At 41.0% G+C, this 22,031-nt stretch overlaps 1 protein-coding gene across 1 annotated transcript; it reads left to right on the top strand.

Annotated features, from left to right (window-relative positions):
- Window positions 1–1,119: 1,119 nt before the first annotated feature.
- Window positions 1,120–19,228, top strand: LOC119730772. The gene is made up of 19 exons (XM_038203800.1): window positions 1,120–1,172; window positions 4,364–4,689; window positions 5,597–5,725; window positions 6,299–6,465; window positions 6,860–7,073; window positions 7,555–7,917; window positions 8,054–8,211; window positions 8,366–9,052; window positions 9,473–9,719; window positions 10,363–10,530; window positions 11,469–11,770; window positions 12,314–13,015; window positions 13,250–13,502; window positions 13,634–13,804; window positions 14,617–14,918; window positions 15,126–15,626; window positions 15,874–16,761; window positions 17,032–18,058; window positions 18,903–19,228. The coding sequence occupies exons 2-19, from the start codon at window positions 4,398–4,400 to the stop codon at window positions 18,947–18,949; spliced, it is 6,618 nt and encodes a 2,205-aa protein (XP_038059728.1). The 5' UTR covers window positions 1,120–1,172; window positions 4,364–4,397; the 3' UTR covers window positions 18,950–19,228.
- Window positions 19,229–22,031: the final 2,803 nt, after the last annotated feature.

The following is a 22,031-nucleotide window of genomic DNA, read 5'->3' as shown; positions in this document are numbered from 1 at the left end:
TCAGGTTAAAACTTGAAAAGTGGCATCTCTGTACTAAAGATTTAATTGAAAGGACGAAACAATCTTCCAAGGTGCACAAAGACAGTAAACGGGACATCTGATTTCAGGCTTAAACGCCAATCAATTCCCATGAAAATATATTGAAAAAATGAATTGTGCATAACTAAAACTTTACCAAGATATGAAATTAACTTATCCATTATAAACAATCCAGTTACTCTTTTTTACCCAATCAAAATCCGAATCTATGCACATACTACCAACAAGACACGACACAAATTAGTAGAGTGTGCCAAAAAAAGAGCGACATTCAGAAAAAATATTTCAAATTGTAAAAAAAAAAATTCTTCAATGAAATTAAATGGCATTGAAGCCTGAACATTTCTCAATCCACTCCTTTTTTTACCCCATTCCACGTTGGGTTCCTAGATTCAGAAATACAATCAATTAAGTGAAAGGGTGTGAATTTTACTGGGCCACTCTCACCTGGATATGCTGAACCTGGGGTTAGCATTGAATAGGGATGAAGTTAATGGGCACTGAAGTTGGTGGACATCAAAGGTGAGAGTAGTCTATATAACAGACCCTTGCCCCGGCGTACCAGAGCTGGGCTGCGTGGGAGAATACACGATACTCAGACTAAGGTGAGAGTGGCTCAAGTAAATCTGCACCCTTTAACTTAATAGTGATTATATTTCTGGATCTTGAGACCCAAATTGAATTGGGTAAAAAGAGTGGATTGAGAAATAATCAGGATTTAATGTAATACATAATTTTATTGCAGAAAAAGAAATATAAAATAATTTTAATTATTGGTTTTCTGACTGTTGCACTTTGTTGGCAAACTCTGTTCAATAAGCTGAAAGGAAATAAACGAGAGAAACAGTACTGTGTCGTCCCAGCCTCGACTCCATGGGCGCGTGCGCGTTCCTGAAGGCATGATGGGAAACAACATGGCGCAGCAAGATCGTACCCATGGGGAACAAGGTTAGTATCGTCCCATCAGCTTGTTTATTTGACCCTGTAATAAGTTGTGCAACCTTGTTCCGAATGACTGATCACACGTTTAGTTCAATTCAGATATAAAAAGTCCAGAAAAATTAAGTCCGCGGACTGTCCAGTGAAGTGATCCAGAGGTGAACAGTGTCTCTAGGGAGTCAGAAAGCTGCCTGGTGAGTCTTGATGTATTGATTAAACTTTTGCAAACTTGAAGTATTTTTTTTATGGACGGGGGGGGGGGGGGGGGGGGGTCTGCGCAGTTAAAGAAAAGGGAGTTTAACTTTGAGTTTTGGATTAAATGGCAGAATGTTCAAACTATACCGGGTATGGAAACTTGTGACTGGACTAGATCTTTGGGAAGAATTAGAAAGTTGCAAAAATCAAGTTTAACTGTGACATTTAGATAGAATGGCCAACATTTGGAAACTAGACTGGATATAGAAACCTGTGCCATCAGGATCCTTGAAAATAAATCGGTCCTGGTATAAAGTAATACTTTAAAAGTTAAGAGTTGAGGTTTAAAACGATAGTGCAGACACTTTAAGCTTATCATACACGCGTGAAGTTGGGGAATGCAACACCTTTTGGTTAAAGTCAAGATTGAACTTTGTCAACTTAAGTTTGAGAGTTTAACTTACTTATAAAGAGTAAGCTTAATGGTTGCACTACGAACCTACTCTTATAAAGTGCTCTCTTCATCAGGCAAACCTTCAAATATAATTTGAAAACTTCTAGTTTGTGAACAGATTTGAGCTGGTGAAATATTGTCTAATTACATGATAATACAAATGGACGCGGAACGCGCAACATTCTGAGACAAACAAAACTTAGCGTACACAAATTCCGGCGATAGGTCAATTGATGACTTTAAAGATTCAGTCCTATACAATCTGGAACAAAAGCTAAACTTTCCTTAAAGCTCATGAAATAACATATTACAATAATGCCAACTCGATTCACAGATGTCTATATTTGTTGACCCCTGCATAGCAGCACCCCTCCCCGAAAAATTTGCCACTTCGACTCATCAGCGACCCCGTTTTGAAAAAAACCCCGGATGCCACTGAATTGATTCGTCTCAGCTTCCCTAGCATCATCATGGGGAAGGGAAGTTTAATGTTGTTTCACGAACAAATGCATTTCTTTTACGAAAAAGCCGTGAGCCAAGATTACCTTTCGTTATAAATGGGTCGCTAACAATGCATTTTTACGCAACCGGGTCGTCAAAACCTTTCGCTGTAACAGGAATTTCGTACTGTCCGTTTTCGTCTTAAGCGAAATTTTCCCCATAGACATGTGCACAATTTTGGCGGGACCGAAGATATTTGTTTGTAATAACCGGTATTTCGTTCTAGCCGTTTTTGCTATAATGGGAGCCGACTGTATTTGGTTCATGCGTCTTAGCTGTTACCAACACCACTGGATTTTCCACGCCCAAAGGTTTTCCCAATACGTCAATACGAACCTGCTGGGGATAGGGTGCACTTGTCTACCCCCCCCCCCTTGAGCTGCCAAAAGTAGTGAAATCATGCAAGGAAAAATACCTGCTTCCCCTCCTCCCTCCTCCCGACAGATAAACCCTCTTTGAGCCAGCCAAAGCTCCCTCTCCGAGACCCAATCTTCACCCCATGAAGCAAAAAAGCCACAATGGAGCAACCAATACCGCACAATGAGGAAAATAGCATATAATATTAGGTTTAAACATTTTAAAATTAAATAGAAGAACATTTTAGACAATTAAGCCATGAATGTAAATGACAGTTCTTTTTATATAAATGCTTAGTGTGTCGTCTCTCTTTTTCCCCCGCTGCTGGGAAAAAGAGAAATTTATTTTAGGATTAGTGAAATTTACAACCTGGATTGGGTTTTAAAAACACTTTTCATTTTGAACTGGGCTTTACCACGCATCCACTACCAGGCCGCCCATATTGTTGTCTCGGCCCACAGCTACAGCTATAGCTATACAGTTTAATTCTGTCTCGCCGCTGCCAACTCAACTGGAAATGCAGCCCATTGCTAAAGCCCTTGTTTGTTGCAGGTCACCTGTCATGGTTGATCTAAAACGTTTGTGTGTATTCAAATGTAAAACCAACTTTAACAGAGTTGAGTTGAACGAGACCCATTTCGTATTCACATCAGTTTGAAAGTTCAGATTTGCGCAGGGCAGCCAAGTCATTGTTGGGCCATGTAGATTATTAAACTAAAAGGAGTGAATGGTGCTGAGTTTTCCGTGGTGCTGAAAAGGACCAGTCACCGTTTACAAATTACACGAAGACCTACATAATGTGGATTTTGAAGAAAAAGTGATTTCGATATAATCGTAAAAGAAGTTTCTCCTTTTTAAATACTACTTTGCAACAACATCTTGCAGTAAGGAAACCTTGACATGATTCTGTAAAAGCCGACTTTTCTATGTGAACCCAGTAATAAGATTTAATACAATAGTTAATTAGTGAAAATTAATTAGTAAAGGTATGTGTCTCTTCGTGAAAACGAAAATTCAAGTTTCCTACACTTTTGCCTTTTTTTCAATACATGTGTTTTTCCATGGGCACGCGTGTGGACGCGCGTGCAGCTGAGAATGTAACAAAGATAATGTGGCTCTTCGTGAAAACGAAAATCTCAGTTGCCCTTCTTTTACGCCTTTTTTCCGTGCAATTTACCCATTGCGATAGAATCGTCAACGCAGCTTGTAGAATATTGTCCAATTGCAAGATAGACAAAATGGACGCGGCCAACGCGCAAAATCTTAGACAAACAAAACTGATCGTACAAAATTCCATAGGGATGTCTAAGGAGCGGAATTGCCACGACGCCACAAATTCGCGTTCGCTTTCGCTTTCGCGCAGATTATGAACCGGGCTAAAGGCGTAAAAGAAGGGCAACTGAGATTTTCGTTTTCTGGTATTATTATCATTGGGAAAACATTTCACTTAGGGTGCCTATCATCTAGCCATACATAATTCCACCACTCATACAATCTAAAATTAAGTTCATTGTTAAATATTTATTTAGTACTTTTTAGTACTGCATTCAGACTGTTGTGAAATAATAACACTATTTTCAATATGCCTACCCATGTAAAACTGAAGGTCACCAAAACAATCACTTATTTTATTGGCTTGACAGTGAGTTTTCTCAATACACTTTCTTTTAACCATGATGCTGGTTCAACTTGTTCGTGCAAGATATAAATATCAGTTCTGTATTACTGTTACATCTTTTCTCTCTTCTCACCCCGTATTGCAGTTCAAACAACAGTTCTTTCTTTCGCCAAAAGTTTACCTGCAATAAGGATACGTAATCTCCTGGAGCAATTACAGATGGCTACTTTTAAATAAAAGCTTGTTACTTTGTTCTTTAGTATCAGGAAGAGGACTCTCATCCATCATACAAAGATGGCACCTCACCACGTCATCGCCATCCTCCTTGTATCCATGGTGACGGTGATGCCAATCTCATCCCAGCAATGCCCGGTCATACAGGGATATACACCCATCGTCACCAAACCTGGTGCAGATCTGACCCTTGGTCTCATGCTGAGTTTACATGAGGCCAGCCAGGATACGACTAGCGGTGCTCTGTGTAACTTCAGTGCTGAGACCGGTTATGGTTCACTGTCCATGAAAGCTGCTGTTGCAGCTACTGACAACTGGCCTGACTCCATCCAACTACCTGGGCTGAGTGTCGGTAAGTGATTAGTTGAAGAGAGCACAAGTCCGGATTGAAGCAAAGGGCTGTATCTCAATTGATGCACAAAAGACAGCATCTTTAAGCTTCTTCTCAAACATAATATAGGCAAGTAGTGCTGTATTGGCGTGGTTAGTAAGTGGAACAATAATCTCAACTTCCCTTCAAGTTTGAAACCTATAACAGATGAAAAGACTGCATACTGTATGTAGTGCACTTCAGATTTTTTCTTCATGAAGAAAACACATTATCTATTAGTTTCCATACGGTAGAAGTTGTGAAATTAAACAATACAATGCCAATGAATTGCCAGTGTTTAATGACATTTTTGGTTTTTATTTAACTGACAGGCTATTCCTTCTATAACCCGTGAGGTTATATAGACAAAGTAAGACAGTAAGAGACGAAGTGGTACTTGGGATGATGTGGTTTATTCGGTTGGCTGTGACGCTCTCTGTCTGATTCCTAGATTCTACTGGGTTTTTATAGTAAATGAACATTCCAATCTTACAGCTATCTTACAGGTTTCTTGCCTTATTAGGAATCGCTCACTAACTATTGAATATTAATAATACAGAATTGAAGGTGTTTGGTCAACTTGTATCTGGGGCAGGGCTAGGCAAATTAATAGAACAATCGGATTTCCTTATAAGTCTGTGGGCTGAATCACTGCGGCCTTCCGGTGCAGCCCAGCATCCACCCACGCGGACCTTGTGGCTAAACTGGCCATTCCTTAGATGTGTCTCATAACCAGGAAAGTGGTCCTGTTCCTTGAAGGTCAATGTATACAACTTAAACAGTAAATATAAAACATGATATTTTATCATGGTGATACTTCACTTACTGAAACATCATTTTTTCCAAAGTGAATAACATCTCAAATTAACGTCCCTTTCATTTTAATCAGGTCTTGAGATCTATGACTTGTGTGAAACATTCCAATTGGGTGAATACAGTACGGTTCGCTTTGCCAATGAGAGGTATAACGATATCTTCGCAAATGGAACGGTGTGTACAAACAAAACACTGCGACTGGGTAAGTGGAACACACAAAGTAATTCCCTTCTTTCTTTCCTTCTTAAATTTTGATACCTATTTGGTTCATGTATTGGCACTGGGAGGTCTTTCAAGCCTATGCTCGAAGATCCTTTATTTTCTGCAACTATAATTTTTTGGTCATGCATGACAAACTGTTCCACTTCACACAAACAATTGCCAAAGTTGACATGTGCACCACGCCTCTTGAATGGATCGATCCAGTAAGTCCCGCCCACTGAGCACTGGGCAAATTAACACGTGCTCCCCTCCAATGCCACAATGCATTTTCCTGCCGCGCGCATCATACTAGCATGCACGCACATCGGACTTTTGTGCACGCATGTTGGACATAAATCACGGCTGTGATTGGTCGGAACACCATGGGGCGGTGCTTACTGGATCGGTCCACTGAGCTCAGTTAAGCCACTGCAAACTAATGGTGAGCCAGTGACTCGTCCGGAACTTGCCATAATTTGTAACACTAGCTAAATACCACGTATCTACAAATTGGTTGCCTCACTGTGTAGAATCCATTCTATCTACTCCTTTACCAAAACTTGTCTCTTTTCAGGTGTCGTTGGATTCAGGTACAATTCATGGAGTGAGCCCTTATCGGCTCTTCTACAACCACTTGACATACCGGTGATTTCTTTCACTTCAACATCCAATTCACTGAGTGATTCGGAGAAATATCCCAACTTCTTCCGGATTGTTCCTCCTGACAATGCCGCTGTCAAGGTATGACCGCTTCTCAAGATTCAGGCTTCTTAATGTCATTTTCAGTCTCCGCTAAGACGAAGAAAGCTTTCGTTTTCTTGGGACAAAAGAAATTATGTGTAGATCTAGCCAATCATCTATGTTTACTTGGTACAACTCAGGGAGAACTATAAAACACCACTTCTTTCAAGTAGCCTATAAATACTTTCAATAGAACAATCAAATACAACGTGAAAGCTACCTTTGTTGAAACAATCACAAACAACTTATTGAAAGTTTCAAATCAAACAACAATATGTCAAAAATCATCAGCCTGAACAAAACATTCAGTCTATTAGCCTGTGTCATCTCTTCTTCATAAGCCTTAGCTACTATCATCGTCCATCCTGTGGTGAATTGTTTTTTACTTAAACAGGCCCTGGTGACCATTATGAAGAGTTACAACTGGACCTACTCAGCAATAGTCCACGGTGATGACAGCTATGGAATGAGTGGACTACAAGCTGTGACAGAGAGCATCAAAGAGGCTGGGTTTTGCCTCACTGAGCCCATTTCAGTTGGTGCTGGAGAGACAAGTGATAGCGCCTACGATGCCATAGTGAATCATCTGATCCAACGAAATTTCACTGGTATGTTTCATCAGTTATAAATCCTTTCTTTTTGCTTGCAGTCTCCAAAAAAATAACTGCATTGACTAGATGCACTTTTGATAGACAATTCTGAAGTTCCCCTATCCAAAGATTTAAAGACAGACGGTAATGAAATGCCCAGTTGTTCAAGTGAGAGCAGAACCAATAAATTTGAGCAAGGTTTAATACACAGAGATGGAAGGCGTGGAAAGTATCATGTGCCATTTTGACTCCCCGGATTTTGTTAAATCCAATTTTCTTAATTTCATTAAATCAAACTGCTTGATTTTATTGAATCTATGTTTCCTAAAACCTAATGTACTTAAACTCTTAGAGGTGACGGGTGAGGTGAGTGGACAATCAGGAGAAATGGAATTATAACCCTGAGATAATGACCCGTATCAAGCTTTCACAAAGATGAAATTAGTTCCTCAGGCAAGGTGCACCAACTTGATGTACACTTCTCCTTTTCTCTCTTCAGTGGTCATCCTCTGGGCCCTACCGGAGAACATCCATGGGCTGTTCTTGGCCGTAGAGCGCATACAAGGGGCTGCCTACGACATTACGTGGCTCTCTGGTGACGCACCACTGTACGTCGACTTCGCAACGATCCCAGGGAATGCCAGGGCTGCTCGAAGTCTCTTCACATTGTCGCCATTCGTTGACACGAACGCCATGTACAAGACGTGGCTTGCACAGTGGTACCCGAACACCGTGTTCAACTACAGTCCCACTGGGCAGCTGATTGATGTGATTCACGCTTACATGTCTGCATTCTCCTTGGCTCATCAGGATAAGTGTGGAGGCCAGCAAGGAATGTGTGAGGCATTGGCTAATATCCAAGGTAATAATAAACACAACAGACTTAATGAGAGAATAGAGGAGGATTGGGTGATGACAATGAGAGTCCGTCAGGAAAACAGATGTGGGAAAGGAATCACTTTTAAAATCAGGCTTCATTCTACTCTTTTGATTTGCAGGATCTGAATTCATTGACTACATCAGACAGGTAAACTTCACAGGAATCGAGGGTCGCGCCATATCATTTAGTGATGAAAATGCTGACCCGGCAAATCAGTTTTACGAGGTTCTACAGTTCAAGAGCACTGGTACACCAAACACCTACTCCTTTCAAAAGGTACCTACATGCAATTTAAATTTACCATAAACTTTCCTAAGATGTATATTAGCACTCATAAAGTACCATGACCAGGGTGATCTGAGGAGCAGTTTTGTGCACAAACTTGTGATTATCTGTTGTAATATATTTTTTTCCGCTTTATTTCTGTAAGGTTGGTGAGTGGACAACAGATCAGGGTCTGACACTCAACAATGACCAGGTGGAGTTCTATGGCCAAGGAGACACCCCTGTTGGTCCTCCCACTTCAGTCTGCACGGAGGGCTCATGTTTTGACCCCAGGTGCCAGGAAATCACTAATTTTGTTATAGAGAATCTGTTTGGTATTTACCTAGATGGGTGTACAGTCTTTAGCTTTTCCGGGTACACTGAGTGGGAAGCAGTTTTCTATGCAGTTCACCAAATCAATGAGGATCCAAATTTGCTGCCATATGTCCATCTTTCCTTGACGGCCAATCAGATATGTGGGGACCTGAAAGGAATTGGGAAGGCCTCTCTGGATCTGATCCAGAGGTGGAACTTTGATGGAGGGTTTCCAGCACAAGATGATACCCACCTCCTGGGTGTACTGCATAATGCCTTCAGTGCATCAGCCATTGTAACATCTACGAATCTACAGATAGCCGATGTGCCAGTGATTGACAACACAGCTTCAACTCCATTACTGAGTAACAAAGATGAATATGGCAACTTTCTGCGCACCAATCCATCGGATCTCGGGCAAGCTGCAGCAATCGTGGATCTTATGTCCAGTCTGGGCTGGACGTATGTTCAGACAATCAACACAAAGGGTACTTATGGGGATGGTGCTATCGAGGCTATGAAAGAGTTAACGGATCAGGTAAGGCCAAAAGCAAAGGAGTATTGAAAACCCTAATATATTGAGGGATTGATAGTTTGTGGGTGTACCATCGAAGTAAAGTGTTCCAATTTGAAGAAATGGTGGTCAGAAATTTGTCCTCTTTTCTGTCCTTATTCAGAATCCTCTTTTCAGAACCCCACTTCTGGTAAAAGATTCCAAGGTGTGCATGCAAAACTACCACTTCAATGTACCATTCTACCATAGAAGGCTTCTTGTTAACACAAATTGTTGGTGGGACGGCAAAAAAGTAGACCCCTAATCTCTATAAAGCTGAAAAATGAGAAGTGTGACGAACTTAACATTCTATTTTTAATCCATTTTTTCTGAGATATCTTTAAGGTATACATCATTAGTGAATGTTGATCACGAGTTCATGTTTTATTTGTTTTATACCTTCAGGCAGGCATCTGCATCGCCAATTCCTTCAGAGTGGATGATGAAACTGATTATGCCCAACTTGCCCGTGACCTCTTGGCTAAGCCCAAGGCCAAGACGATTGTTGTTATCTTGAACACTGCTCATGCTAGATCATTGTTTCAGCAGTTGATTGCCATGAATGTCAGCGCAGGACGATTCCAGTTCATTGGTTCAGATGTATGGGGAACCAGGATGGACTACATCCCTGGCTCGGAAGGGCCAGCCAAAGGTACGGTTACACCGCTGTTGTACTTGGGGTACTTATGATGGATCAAGAGTGATTACAAGCCCATCAGAAGTGAATTACAAGTCATCCAGTCCCTATTTAACTCCAAAGCTGCCAACTATGAAAAAGCCATTTCCTTTTTTAAATGTTCATACCCATTACATGTGGATATGAAGTACTTGTGAATCCATCCAAGTACCTTGAGTACAACCATGGGTTATGCACTTGACATTCTCTGTCAAAGTTACTTTAGACTGCTGCAACTTTTGTGCGTACAAAATGTATATACAAAGCAGGTAGCGGGTGAGGCCATGGGCGTCGCCAGGATTTTTTCTAGAGGGGGGCAAAAACATTTTTGCCAAAAAATTCTTGTATTTCTCAACACATTTTCGATTTATCAGTTTTAGGGGGGGCAGGGACATTTTGCCTCCCCCCAAACTCATTACATTTACACTACTTTGTCTTCGCGCCTCTTTTTTTTTTCTTTTTTTCTTTTTTCTTCCTTTTTTTTTTGTGTGTTGCTTTTCCGGGGGGGGGGGGGCAAGTGCCCCCCCCCCTTGCCCCCCCCCCCCCCTCGCGACGCCCATGGGTGAGGCGCCACCTTGTTCATTATCAGCACATAATAAGTTTTTGTAAATATTCCCAGGAGCCTTGACAGTGAACTTCAAATCTACAAGGGTTCCAGAATTCGAGGATTACTTTCTCAGCCAGACTCCTGACACTGCTTACAATCCCTACTTCAAAGACTTCTGGATGCGGACATTTGAGTGCAACCTTCCTGGACAACGACCACTATTTAGCCGCAACTGTACAGGTATAAAATTGTCCAGAAATATTCGAGAAGGATAACAATTGGAAAAACAGCGCAGTACTTACAAATTGTCATTTTAGTACACAACCTATTTCAAGTTTTCATTTGGTTCACAAACCCTGTCACGTTTTCATGAGACTATTAGGTAACATCTGTTCTGACACATCACTGAGGTACATTCTTTACTATTTGTCCATGTAAAAATATTTCAACGGGTATGGTCCAAACACAAGACAAGGGGCCACTCAACATTTTTGTAAGATTTCTCAATTCTCATGCTTGGGAAATCGTATAAAAATGCATTCGTGTGAAGGAACACCCATTCTAGAAAAATGACTTACATCGATCCTTAGTGAATTTATCTCACTCCATGGGAGATTTTGCCGGAGTTACCAACAGTATGTTTGCCTGAACACCACTGATCTACCAGTAACCAGCGTCCATGTCTTCAGCGATGCTGGACAATTATTCATTTCTCTTGTTTAAGCATGCACATGAAGTCGAGCTTGTAAAAGTTTAAGTAAACAATCCCCACTCGTGAATTGTTTCCCAAACCTTGGTAGTTTGGTATCTATGCACACCGCTTGAACTGCGAAGGATTGATTTTTTTTGATATCATGATATCAGACAGGAAGAGGGGAAAACTGGAAGAATATTTAGTACTAGCCTTATGAACTCAGACAGCGAAAGGATATGAATAGGCAGTGGAGTATGTGGATTGTCTTATAGTATGATCAGGAGAACCAATGAAGAGAGGTTACTGGAAGACATTTCACCTGTGTCTGCAATATAAAGCAGTGGTTTCACCTACGAGTGTTGTGTTATTTAGGTGCACAGACAATACTTACACTTTTGGCATATAAATAGCACTGTGATTGTTTATAATTGTCATGCTGCACAATATTTGAAGACCACATTAAAAACATTTACTTGTCTATCAGGTTCAGAGATGCTGTCACGCAGTGAGATTAGCAGCATAGGAACGGAATATTTCATCAATTCTGTTTACGTGTACGCAATTGCCCTGTCCAAACTGATTAACGACACCTGCCCGAACGGAAAAATCTGCGACGCCGTCTTTGATGTCTCGAGAGAGGAATGGCAGGAACGTCTTAAAGCAGTCAATTTTGTCAGTCATGTTGGTTTAAGGAGGAGAGTGAGCTTTGATGAGAATGGAGATGGTCCTGCGTCATACTCCCTGTCCCAGTTCACTGAGACGGATGGTACCTATCAATATAATGAGGTATTGTTCTGATAAGCCTTCTCCGTTAATTGTGAAGAAAATGACAGTATAAGGACCAGACATTTTGGCTTTTCTGGGAAAAGGGAATCTCCAACCAATTTTCCTAATATTTGTCATAGATGCCATTTGCTCTGTACCTTTTCCTGGTCATTGTTAATTTATCCTGAAAATAGTTTACTTTGCTCAGTTATTTATTCAAACGTTCAAACTGGATGCATTTTTAAAAATTGATCAATTCATCCCATGCTAGTTTGGGGTCAATTGAGGGAAACAAGAGTTCAAAGAAAACACCCAAATGAGACACATCAACATGTAGAAATACTAAATTGAAAAGGCATATCGGATTATTCCGTTCTGACCATGATAAGAAATTTCGCAAAGTTTGATGCAGTATCCTTGGTTAAATTGTGTCTTGTAACAAGGCAAATTGCGTCACAATAAACGTACATGTGTACTTGTGGATACAGTATTATTCAAGACATGTTTTATTCATAATCAGATCATGACAGAAGAGTTGATAATTATGTGGATTGTTAATCTCAGGTTGGATCCTGGACATCAGATGAAGGTCTGGATCTGAACACAGACATGCTGAAATTCTATGGCCCAGATGGTCCCATCGTTGGTGTACCATCATCATCATCGTATTGGCTTGGATTCTGCAGCGACCCTGTGTGTCATGATGCCGATCATCGCACCGAGTTTGTCATCGAGGGTCTCTTTGACCTTCATGGAAGTCAGTGTGATGCTTTACGAGAGAACAGGTTCACTCAAGTAGAGGCAGCCCGCTTTGCAGTTCGTGAAATAAACTGCAATGCTAGTTTCCTCACAGGGGTGCGGATGTCACTGACCATGAATGACATCTGTGGGGACACGACTGCTGCTAAGATGGAGGCATTACGGTCGATCCAGGGATGGGGCTTTGGTGGAGGGTTTCCAAACCAAGAAGATGAGTCCTACCTCATGGGTGTGCTGCATTCTGGCAGCAGTAGCAAGGCCATCGAAGAGAGTAAGGTCCTCCAAATCCCAGATGTGCCCTTGATGGCCAACAGTGCTACAAGTCCAGCACTGAGTGACAAAAGCATGTTTGGCAACTTCCTTCGTACAGTACCCTCAGACACCAAACAAGCAGCAGCTATGGCAGATCTGTTGGCAAGGTTGGGCTTGACGTATATACAGACTATCCACACCAAGGGTGCCTATGGAGAAGGAGGCATTCAGGCTCTTAAGGAGGTAGCAAAAGAGGTAAGAATAAACACTACTCCATATGACAGCAAGGCAAAGAAAATGAAGTGCCTCCTTTTTTTGGTGGTGTGAAAGAGATACCACTAATGTTGAAGGCTCCATACAGTAACCATTATATACATTGTTGATAAAAGAGAAAGTTGAATTACTTAAAAGTGAATTAATTTATTAGGCATATGCAAACTTCCTGTCCACTCAAAATTTTCAAATGATTTCCCATTCTTTTTTGTACAGAAAGGAATCTGTATTGCTAACTCCTTTGTCGTGGTCTCCACCACCACCACCAATTTTGCCAGAATATTGAATGACATTCTAGGTAAACCTGATGCAAGAACATTGGTTCTTTTCCTGACTGACGAACACGCCCAAGCCCTGTTTGAAGTGATGGTTGACAAGAATATTGATCCAGGTCAATTTCAGATTCTTGCATCCGATACCTGGGGTACAAGGACTGACTACATCCCAGGCTTTGAAAGTCAAGCTATTGGTAAGCATATGCCCCGAGTCTTAAACTGTCTGTGTGTGTTATCCGTATGTCCATTAATCTACAGCATTTTACTTCAAATCCCATTTCCTCATTTAAAAAGCTAAGCAACCACATTGTTATGATGCATATAGGTGCTTTGACAGTGTTTTCCAAGACATCAGTCATCCCCGAGTTTGAAGACTACTTCCTCCAGTTGACTCCCGAGACTCAAGATGGCACCAACCCCTACTTCAATGAATACTGGATGCAGAAATTTCAGTGTGACCTCCCTGGTCATGACGAATATCGCAAAACTTGTACTGGTGAGCTTCGTTATCATACTTACTTGCAAATTGGAGTTGAGAGTCCATATAGGCATATACTCAGAGAATATCCTTTCAAATTTAAATTGTGACCAAGAAACTTAACACCATGCATCTTGATCCCTTGATGACTGCGGAGGGGTGCTTACCTGTATTTAGAGGTTTAATTAAAGGTACAGTCCATCATTTGCAGCTATCCAAAAAGTAACTGATGCGTCTAAAGACGCATCGTTGGAAATTTTTGTTTTTCCTTTATTCAGCGAAGCGCATGCAAGCGTTGACACAACGCACACCCACGCAGTTGCTATAATTCGTTGGTTCAGTGCGCGCAATCGCGTACCTGCAATCAGCTCAGTAAGATGGTGTCTCAGATGCTAAATTCAGGCTCAATGGGAGACTTTTGAAGTTTTGAGACGCTGGTGGCAGCAAACATACCGGTCCTTTTTCCATTGTTTGCATCATATTGAACATGCGCCCTTAACAATTGAAAAGGACACATGTGTTTGCTGCCACCAACGTCTCAAAAGTCTCCCAATCAAAACATGACTCAGCAACTTTTGATTTGAAATCGAGATCCTAGAATATTGTTTTCTCGCTGAGCTAATGAAAATTCATCTGGTTAGTTATTCAGCACCCTTCTTTAGATTTTGAGCACTTTTGTTGCTTCAAACGAACATAATGCACAAATTACAAATCATGGACGCTATCTTTAAGAATTCTGTTTGGCACAGTACGTGAAATGTTATCTATGCTTTGAGAATATAAACAGGGAGATATGATTCACGATTTTACACACGTATTGTTCTTTTTAGGTTCGGAAAGGCTGTCTAGAAGTGATGTGAACAGCCTAGGAATGGAAAACATCATCAATGTTATTCAGGCTTATGCAGTGGCCCTTTCTGACCTCATCGGTGAGACTTGTCCTGATGGAGGTCCCTGTGATGCCCTTTATGATCTCACCAGCCAGCATTGGTTTGACTACCTTAAAGACGTTGCTTTCATCAGTCCGGTTGGCTCAAGGAAGATGGTCAGCTTTGATGAAAATGGAGATGGGGCAGCACTCTATTCCATATACCAGCTCACAGAGATGAACAATATGTTTCAGTATCAAGAGGTACATTTTCTTGAATAATGCTTTCAGAACACTTTAGAATTTTAAATGCTTACAGTAAGCATTTAAAATTCTTAAGCAGCTTACTGGTGCTTAAACTGTTCTGTACCAATTTAAATGGAAATGTTCTAGATATTATGCATGCATATAATTTCTATTAAATAACTATAGTCCACAATGTCACATTTTGGTTTGTTTATCTGACAACAGATTGGTTCTTGGGACGATGTCGATGGTCTGTCCAGCCTCTCTGATGACATCATTGATCCAATGTTCTCATCAGTGTGTACCGGGTTATGCTTGGAATGCAACCCACCAACATCACCTGACGCAAATACCACCTCTCACCAGGACTACTTCAGTATCCCTGGAGACCTGGACTTTCCAGTCGTCATGCAACTCAGCAAGTCTGGAGATGGGGTAACATGTGGAGACCCGAAGCCGGAAGAATCGCTTGCTCTTGAATCACTCCTGTATGCTCTTGACAAGGTGAACGCAGACCCTTCAGTTCTACCTGGAGTTCAGCTTGGTGTGACTGTAGTGGACTCTTGTGGGAATCCTGCCATTGCAACACGGAAGCTTGTTGGACTTTTGGGTGATTTTGTAAGTCTTGAAAGTACAGGAAAACCATTTGCTGTTCTGGGTCCATCCAATCCCGATGTTGCTGAGGAGATTGCAAACCTTGTAACTGGTCAAAGTAAACTGCCAATGGTAAGTATCTAATACTTTCTGACTAAACCATAAGCTACAACCACCAGAAATATTTGGCCATTAAACGGTCAGACAGCAATGCAGTTTACATTCAGTTTCCCTGTGCTTACATTAGCGATTTTAGCCTTTTGGCCTTTTCGAATAAAAAGGGAGAATGGTAGAAGTGGGGTATAAATGATAGCACGCATTTCTCATTATATCCACAATCCAACAACTATGACCTGGTTTTATGATTGAACTGTTTCAGATTAGCTACAGTGCCTTGAGTCCTAATCTCAATGAAGATCCCCTTGTGTTGGCCACATCTGCTCCATACGCCGAAGAGGTTGCTGCCATCATTGGGATCTTGGAGGAATTTGACTGGAAGTATGTAGGAGTGGTACACTCTATGACTCCATATGGCTTAGCAAACAATCAAGAATTCCAGATGGCTGCCCAGGTGGCAGGCATTTGCCTGGGAGCTCAGCACTACCTTGATGATAGCACGAACTTCCAAGAGATCATCAATGATTTCAGCAGCGACCACTCTCTGAATGTCATTGTTGCCTTTGTCAATGAAGAAGATGCTAGAAGCCTCTTGTATGCTGATCACTTTCAGCTCAGCAAGAGGTTTGTGTGGGTGGGAACTGACTCGTGGGACTCTCCAAATCTTGTTTCTGGTCTAGAAAACTCAGCCAAGGGAATGCTGCTGGTGACCAAAGAAAGACCAGACCTTCCAGAAATACAGGACTACTTCGCAGACTCAGACCTCCTAGAAGCTGCAAGTGCAAGGAACCCTTATCTCAGAGATTATCTCCAAGATATCTGTCCTAGTTCATCCAACTGCCAGTTTGGAAATCAAATCCAAGAATCTCTCCAGGAGCTGTCCGGAGAAATCTCTCCTCTGGTCAATGCATTGTATGTAGCTGCTCATGGTGCCAACTTACTCCATGATTCAAAGTGTGGCTTCTCTAATGATGAACTGTGTGAAAGTTTTCTTGATTCGTCTCCAGGAGAAAGGGTAGGTGCCATACGTCGTGTGACAGTGGAGTCTGGGGCCGGTGGAAACCCCTTCTCATTTGACGAACACAGTGGTCCTGCCACTTACAGCATCAAAAACTACCAGTATGATGGACAGAATGGGCAGTTCCTAATTGTAAGTGACACAAGTTAGGTACATATTGAATTAAAAAATACAAAGCATTTGCTGTCATGCTGAGATGGTACATCGGAAATACAAGCCTGATCAAAATGCACTGTATCAGCCTAGATTAACTTTTATGGAAACTTGTATGCAGTAAGCCAAAAACTTAAGGTGCTGTTTTACGAAATACTTATTTTCATATTTCTTCAAAATGTTTAAACCATCAAAGATTTTGAAACTACATTGTACATGTACCACCACAAATTGTTCTTGTTATTTCAGGTTGGCAGATGGCAGAACGACCAACTTGATCTTCAGAGTACAGGCATAAAGTTGTACAATCCCGTTGCTGAGGAAGCTCAAAGAGGTCCATCTGGCTGTTCTTGTGGTCCGATTGTCGTGGCTGAAGGAGGTGATTCAGTACAGGTGTACATGTATGTCTGGAAGTGGATAGATTATGGCATATGGTCAACCGTCGTCCTAGCCGTGTCAGGTCTATGTGGAGTGTTGGCACTTTTGATAGGCATCTTGTTTCTCAGCAAACGTCACAGCTATGTGGTTCAGAGTGCATCTTTCAGTCTCAGCGTGTGGCTTCTCTTTGGGATTATCCTGATGTACCTCCTGAATGTGGCATTCATGTTTGAGGCCAATCCAGCCATTTGTGGCATCCGTCGTTTTGGTGTGAGTTTTGTGTACTGCATGGTGTATGCTGCGATGCTTGTCAAGAGCATCCGGGCTAATCGATTTGCACGTAAACAGCCAGGTGTTGATATGGACTTTGCCGGCTCCTGGTCCCAGTCTCTCTTGTTTCTGGCCTTCCTCCTTCCGGAGGTTTTCTTGGTGGTTGAGTGGCTGGTCCTGATTCCTCCTGATGCCATAGGTGGACCCCTGGATGCCTGTGGGACCATTTCAATGTCAACATGCAGCATCACTAACATCGATCTGACCATCTTCATGATGTATGCCTACTTCCTGGTCCTTGTAACATTCCTCTCCTCCTTTGGTGCTCTGGATTCCTCTCATGCCCACCATGAGGGCAAGTCCATCTTAGTCAGTAGTCTCTTCAGCATCTTGATTCTGATTGCCTGGGCCTGTGTTCTCAACTTACTTGACCCTGAGTTTGGCATCCCGGCAATCCCCATCGGTCTGACAGCAGATGCTACGATCATTCTGGTGTTCATGTTCATGGGGAAAGTAGCTGCCCTTACCAAGAAAGAAGAGAATGCTGACACTGGCAACAACAAAGTCACAGACATCGATATGGAAGATAGGCCAGAGAAGAAGTTACATGTGTACGACAATGCTGGTGGTGAGTTATTTGTGAACAGATTTTGATAAAAAAATGCATTGTCAAAATTTATTATCAAACATGCGTGCATCCGAATAAGGAAAGAGGAAAACGTGCATGCATCTGAATAAGGAAAGAGGCAAACACAAGTTTTTGCATGGACCTTGAACATTTTCATGGCACTTAAGGCAACTGTGTTGTTTAACCACTTTGCGCCGGGATTATTTTGACATTGAACGGGCCCAGGCGCGGGATCGTTTTTCACGAAACTTGATGCCAGACAGGTTCAGGCAATAGTCCGCGGGTAGCACACCCTGATATTTTTGGCCTCGCTCACTGTGAGCCGGTTGCAGACAGATATTTCCGGCCTTGCTCGTTGCGTTTTATCTGTCATTTGTTCTGAAAACCACAAAACCTTTGCGTGTATACACGTAATCCGACATGAACCGGTTAAGCGCACTTTAATCTGCAGGTAGCACACCCTATTTCCGGCCTCGCTCGCTGCGAGTGGGTCACAGACAGATATTTCCAGCCTCGGCTTGTTGCGTGTTTATCAGTCATCATTCTGAATACCGCAAAACCTTTGCAGACGTGAACTGGTTAAGCACACTGTTGTTCCATACAACAGGACCCATAGTGTTAATCACAAAGGACGAGATCGAATAAGACTTCATGAATGTAGGTATTTTTTGCAATCGTGAAATTCCCTGATCTCCATTAAACTACCACAGCAGATTTCGTCATGCCGTAAACCAATTCAAAAAATCAGTAATACGGAGAGCAAGTATATTATTTTTTCTGATTTAGTTTAGTTAGCAATGCAACCAAAGATTAACATCTCAATTTGGCATGTGTTTTTATACAGCTTCACCTGATGCAGCTGCAGTCGGAGAGGAACAAACTGGTTTGTAATTCTGGATATACATTGTATCATGTAAGGCCATGTCCAAATTATTTAGCTACGGCTTGAATTTACTGGAGTCTATGATAGCGGCTGCAGCCACTTCACATAGACTTGTGTGTAATTTCAAGCCGGACATAGACTTATTAGGTAATAATCTCTGATGAGCTAAAGCATGGTTTCCATCATCATGAAGCCAATGTTTCGTGAGTGATTGGACAGGTATATGTGACCGGCTCCACAACCATTTTTGTCAAAATGTGTTTTTCATTTGTTACCCATGAATGACATCTTTAATACCTACAAATTCAGGTTTCATTCACAGAAATGTTGATTTTGATAAACAAAGTGGAAAAAACAACCATTTTGTGTGCATCGTTCTGTTGTTCTACATCAAAACCAGCCTTTCAAAAACATTTCAAAGCCTGTTTTCTTAGTTGTGTAATTTGAACTCCAAGGAAGTAATTAATATGCAAATACATCATATCTCCAGAACGGGCAGGACTATGGAGCTCTATTATATACAAATGAAAGCTTACATTGTGGGCTTTCCAACCATGCATATAACTCAATTTCACTTGTTTGCGACATAATACCCTTTTTTTTGTGGAGCCGGTCACATATAAGCTGTACTGTCATCAGAAGGTAAGAGCACCCTAGTCAAATTACTGAAAATAAAACTGAAGTCCACGTTGGAACTACTATATTTACATGTTATTAGAGATTATTACTTGTGTTTCTGCAAGCCAATCCAGTTTCTCTACATACAATGCCTCAAATCTGAGAGAGATGCAGCAATCCAAATTTTCTGTATACCATGGTAGATTGATAAAGCAAAGGAAGGACTGAAGCTTGACTATAGAAACCTGTGCTTAGTATTCTGATTTGTTATCAAAACTGTGAAAAAGCAAAACGTAAAAAAAATACAAAATATAGGACTGAGGTTTTGTGAATGACTTTTATAAAAACATGAGGGTGCTCTGAAACAAAAAATTATGGGTTAGTTTGAAGTGTTGATTTTGAGGGCTGATTCAAGCTTGTGCCACCTGAAAGGAGAGAAAAAAAGCTAGCCTGAGCAAATGCTGCACTTCAAACTAAAATCTCAGGCATCAATTACTCAATTGCTTGAAACAATTGTTTTAATGAAATGAAACTGATAAAAATGAATCGCTTTGTAAAACCCATCAAAGAAGGATTCGGAAAGGATTTTTGTGTTAGTTTTAAGTTACTAATAGTTTGGGAGTAATGGCAGAGAATAACGAAAGGTGGAGGACCTGGACTAGCCATTTTTTTTTATAACTATGGGTGTCAGATTTACATAGTATTTTTAAGTTCATTATCTGGTCATATTAATAAAATGTTAGGGAGAGTGAATATTATATTGTATTAACATTTGATTGTCAACATGGCATGGTATAATAAGGTGATCTGGAATCTACAATAAGGGAAAAAATGTGTGTTTGGGAGGTATTATAACACTCTGTTTAAGACCGGTTTGAGTCTGGATGGGCGAAGCCGAGGGTAATTATCGCCCATCCAGACTTAAACCGGTCTTAAACAGAGTGTTTAATACCGACCGAACACACGTTTACATACCCATTCATAAATACCTTTTTGGTAAAAAAAATCAAAACAAGTCAAAAACTAGACATTGCTTACTTTTTTGCTCAACAATTTTACTTCATGTTGTATCACACACCCCTATGACTATAATATTGAATGTCCCTCTACAACTCCTTACCTTATAAAGAGATTGACGCGCGCGTCATGCTTACTGCGCGACGTCGCGCAGAATGCACCTGGGGCATTGCGTTGTGAATTTAGGACTATAAAATACTGACTCACTGGTAGTATTGCGCATGCCTACGTGAGTATTATGAACGTTCAACCAATAAAACGGTAAGAGGCACTGGATTTTTAGGAGTCCAAATTTCATGTGACACTGGAAAAGTGTTTAAGACCAGCTAGCCATGTCTTTATCATCCGTTCAAGACTGGCCACTTGAAGGGCTCTTGACTGATAGGAATGGGTAAACTGTCTTAGGTATTTATGAATTATTAGTAAAACCAACTGTACTCTATTGTTTAGTAGAACAATCAAACTAACAAACGTTTAGTGTAATGCAACCATGTCTATTTCTGTCTGCATTCTCTTGACCCCTCCAATAAAGGATCTCTAGGGGTATAATTGTATTTTACAGTATATTTCTGTCTAGAATTACTGACAATCAGACATTTATTGTAACATCAGTCAAAACAATATTTAATAGAAAATGCAAATACCTCATGTATCAAGGAAATAGTATGGTGCCTTTTTGGGACTTAAATTACTGAGCTAACATCAGCAGCTTGCAACACAGTCAAGGTGTCTTTATCAACTAGCATTGTTGAGGCCCTCACGTGACCTGTCACATGACCATGCTTGGTCAGACGACAGGAAGCAGTCATACACGTGGTGTCATGTAAGGGGCCTCAACAACGGCAGCTGATACAGACATTGTGACGGTGTCGCAAGCTTCTGATATGAGCTCTGTAATGTAATTTAAGTCCAAAAAAAGTGCCTGTACATTTACTTGATTCAATAATGGGACTAGAAACGAGCTTTTTTGCTTGATAAATCATGTATACAGGCTTGCAACTGGGAGTTTAGGAAAAAAAACGAGGAAATTCCAAACGACACAAGACTTTGTACAGTGTTTCTTTTTTTTTATTTGTAATGGCATTCCTGAGAAATAAAATTGAGGAAATCAGCGGATCCGAGGAAAAGTTGCATGTCTGCGTATACGTTTGCATTATACTTTAATATTAGTAATACTTTAATATTGCATATATTAATAATATTTTTATAGACGGTTTGTGATTGAGATTATTACTGAAATCAATAAGGCCTCAATTATCGCAAATGTATAAAAGTACAGCATGTAATCATTAATAGGGCTTTGAACGTATTCACACCAAATTTAACTGTTTCAAGTAGCAGAGATGCTACAAATCTATCAGTAAAAAGCCTGAAGCACTACTAAAAAAACCGGAAACTACCCTTACCCCTTTCAAAAATGTGTTTTCTGGATGTTTCAAACCAAATCTAGCTCTT

This window comes from Patiria miniata, unplaced genomic scaffold (genome assembly GCF_015706575.1).
Source record: "Patiria miniata isolate m_02_andy unplaced genomic scaffold, ASM1570657v1 HiC_scaffold_22, whole genome shotgun sequence".
Taxonomy (NCBI): domain Eukaryota; kingdom Metazoa; phylum Echinodermata; class Asteroidea; order Valvatida; family Asterinidae; genus Patiria; species Patiria miniata.
This window is presented reverse-complemented; position numbering and strand designations above follow the sequence as displayed.

Bases quoted from the DNA above. Each gene is read 5' to 3' on its own strand.
- LOC119730772 (XM_038203800.1), top strand. From the start codon at position 4,398: ATGGCACCTCACCACGTCATCGCCATCCTCCTTGTATCCATGGTGACG. The intron at 6,466-6,859 runs GTATGACCGCTT...TTACTTAAACAG, and splicing joins CTGACAATGCCGCTGTCAAG to GCCCTGGTGACCATTATGAA. The intron at 18,059-18,902 runs GTGAGTTATTTG...GTTTTTATACAG, and splicing joins TGTGTACGACAATGCTGGTG to CTTCACCTGATGCAGCTGCA.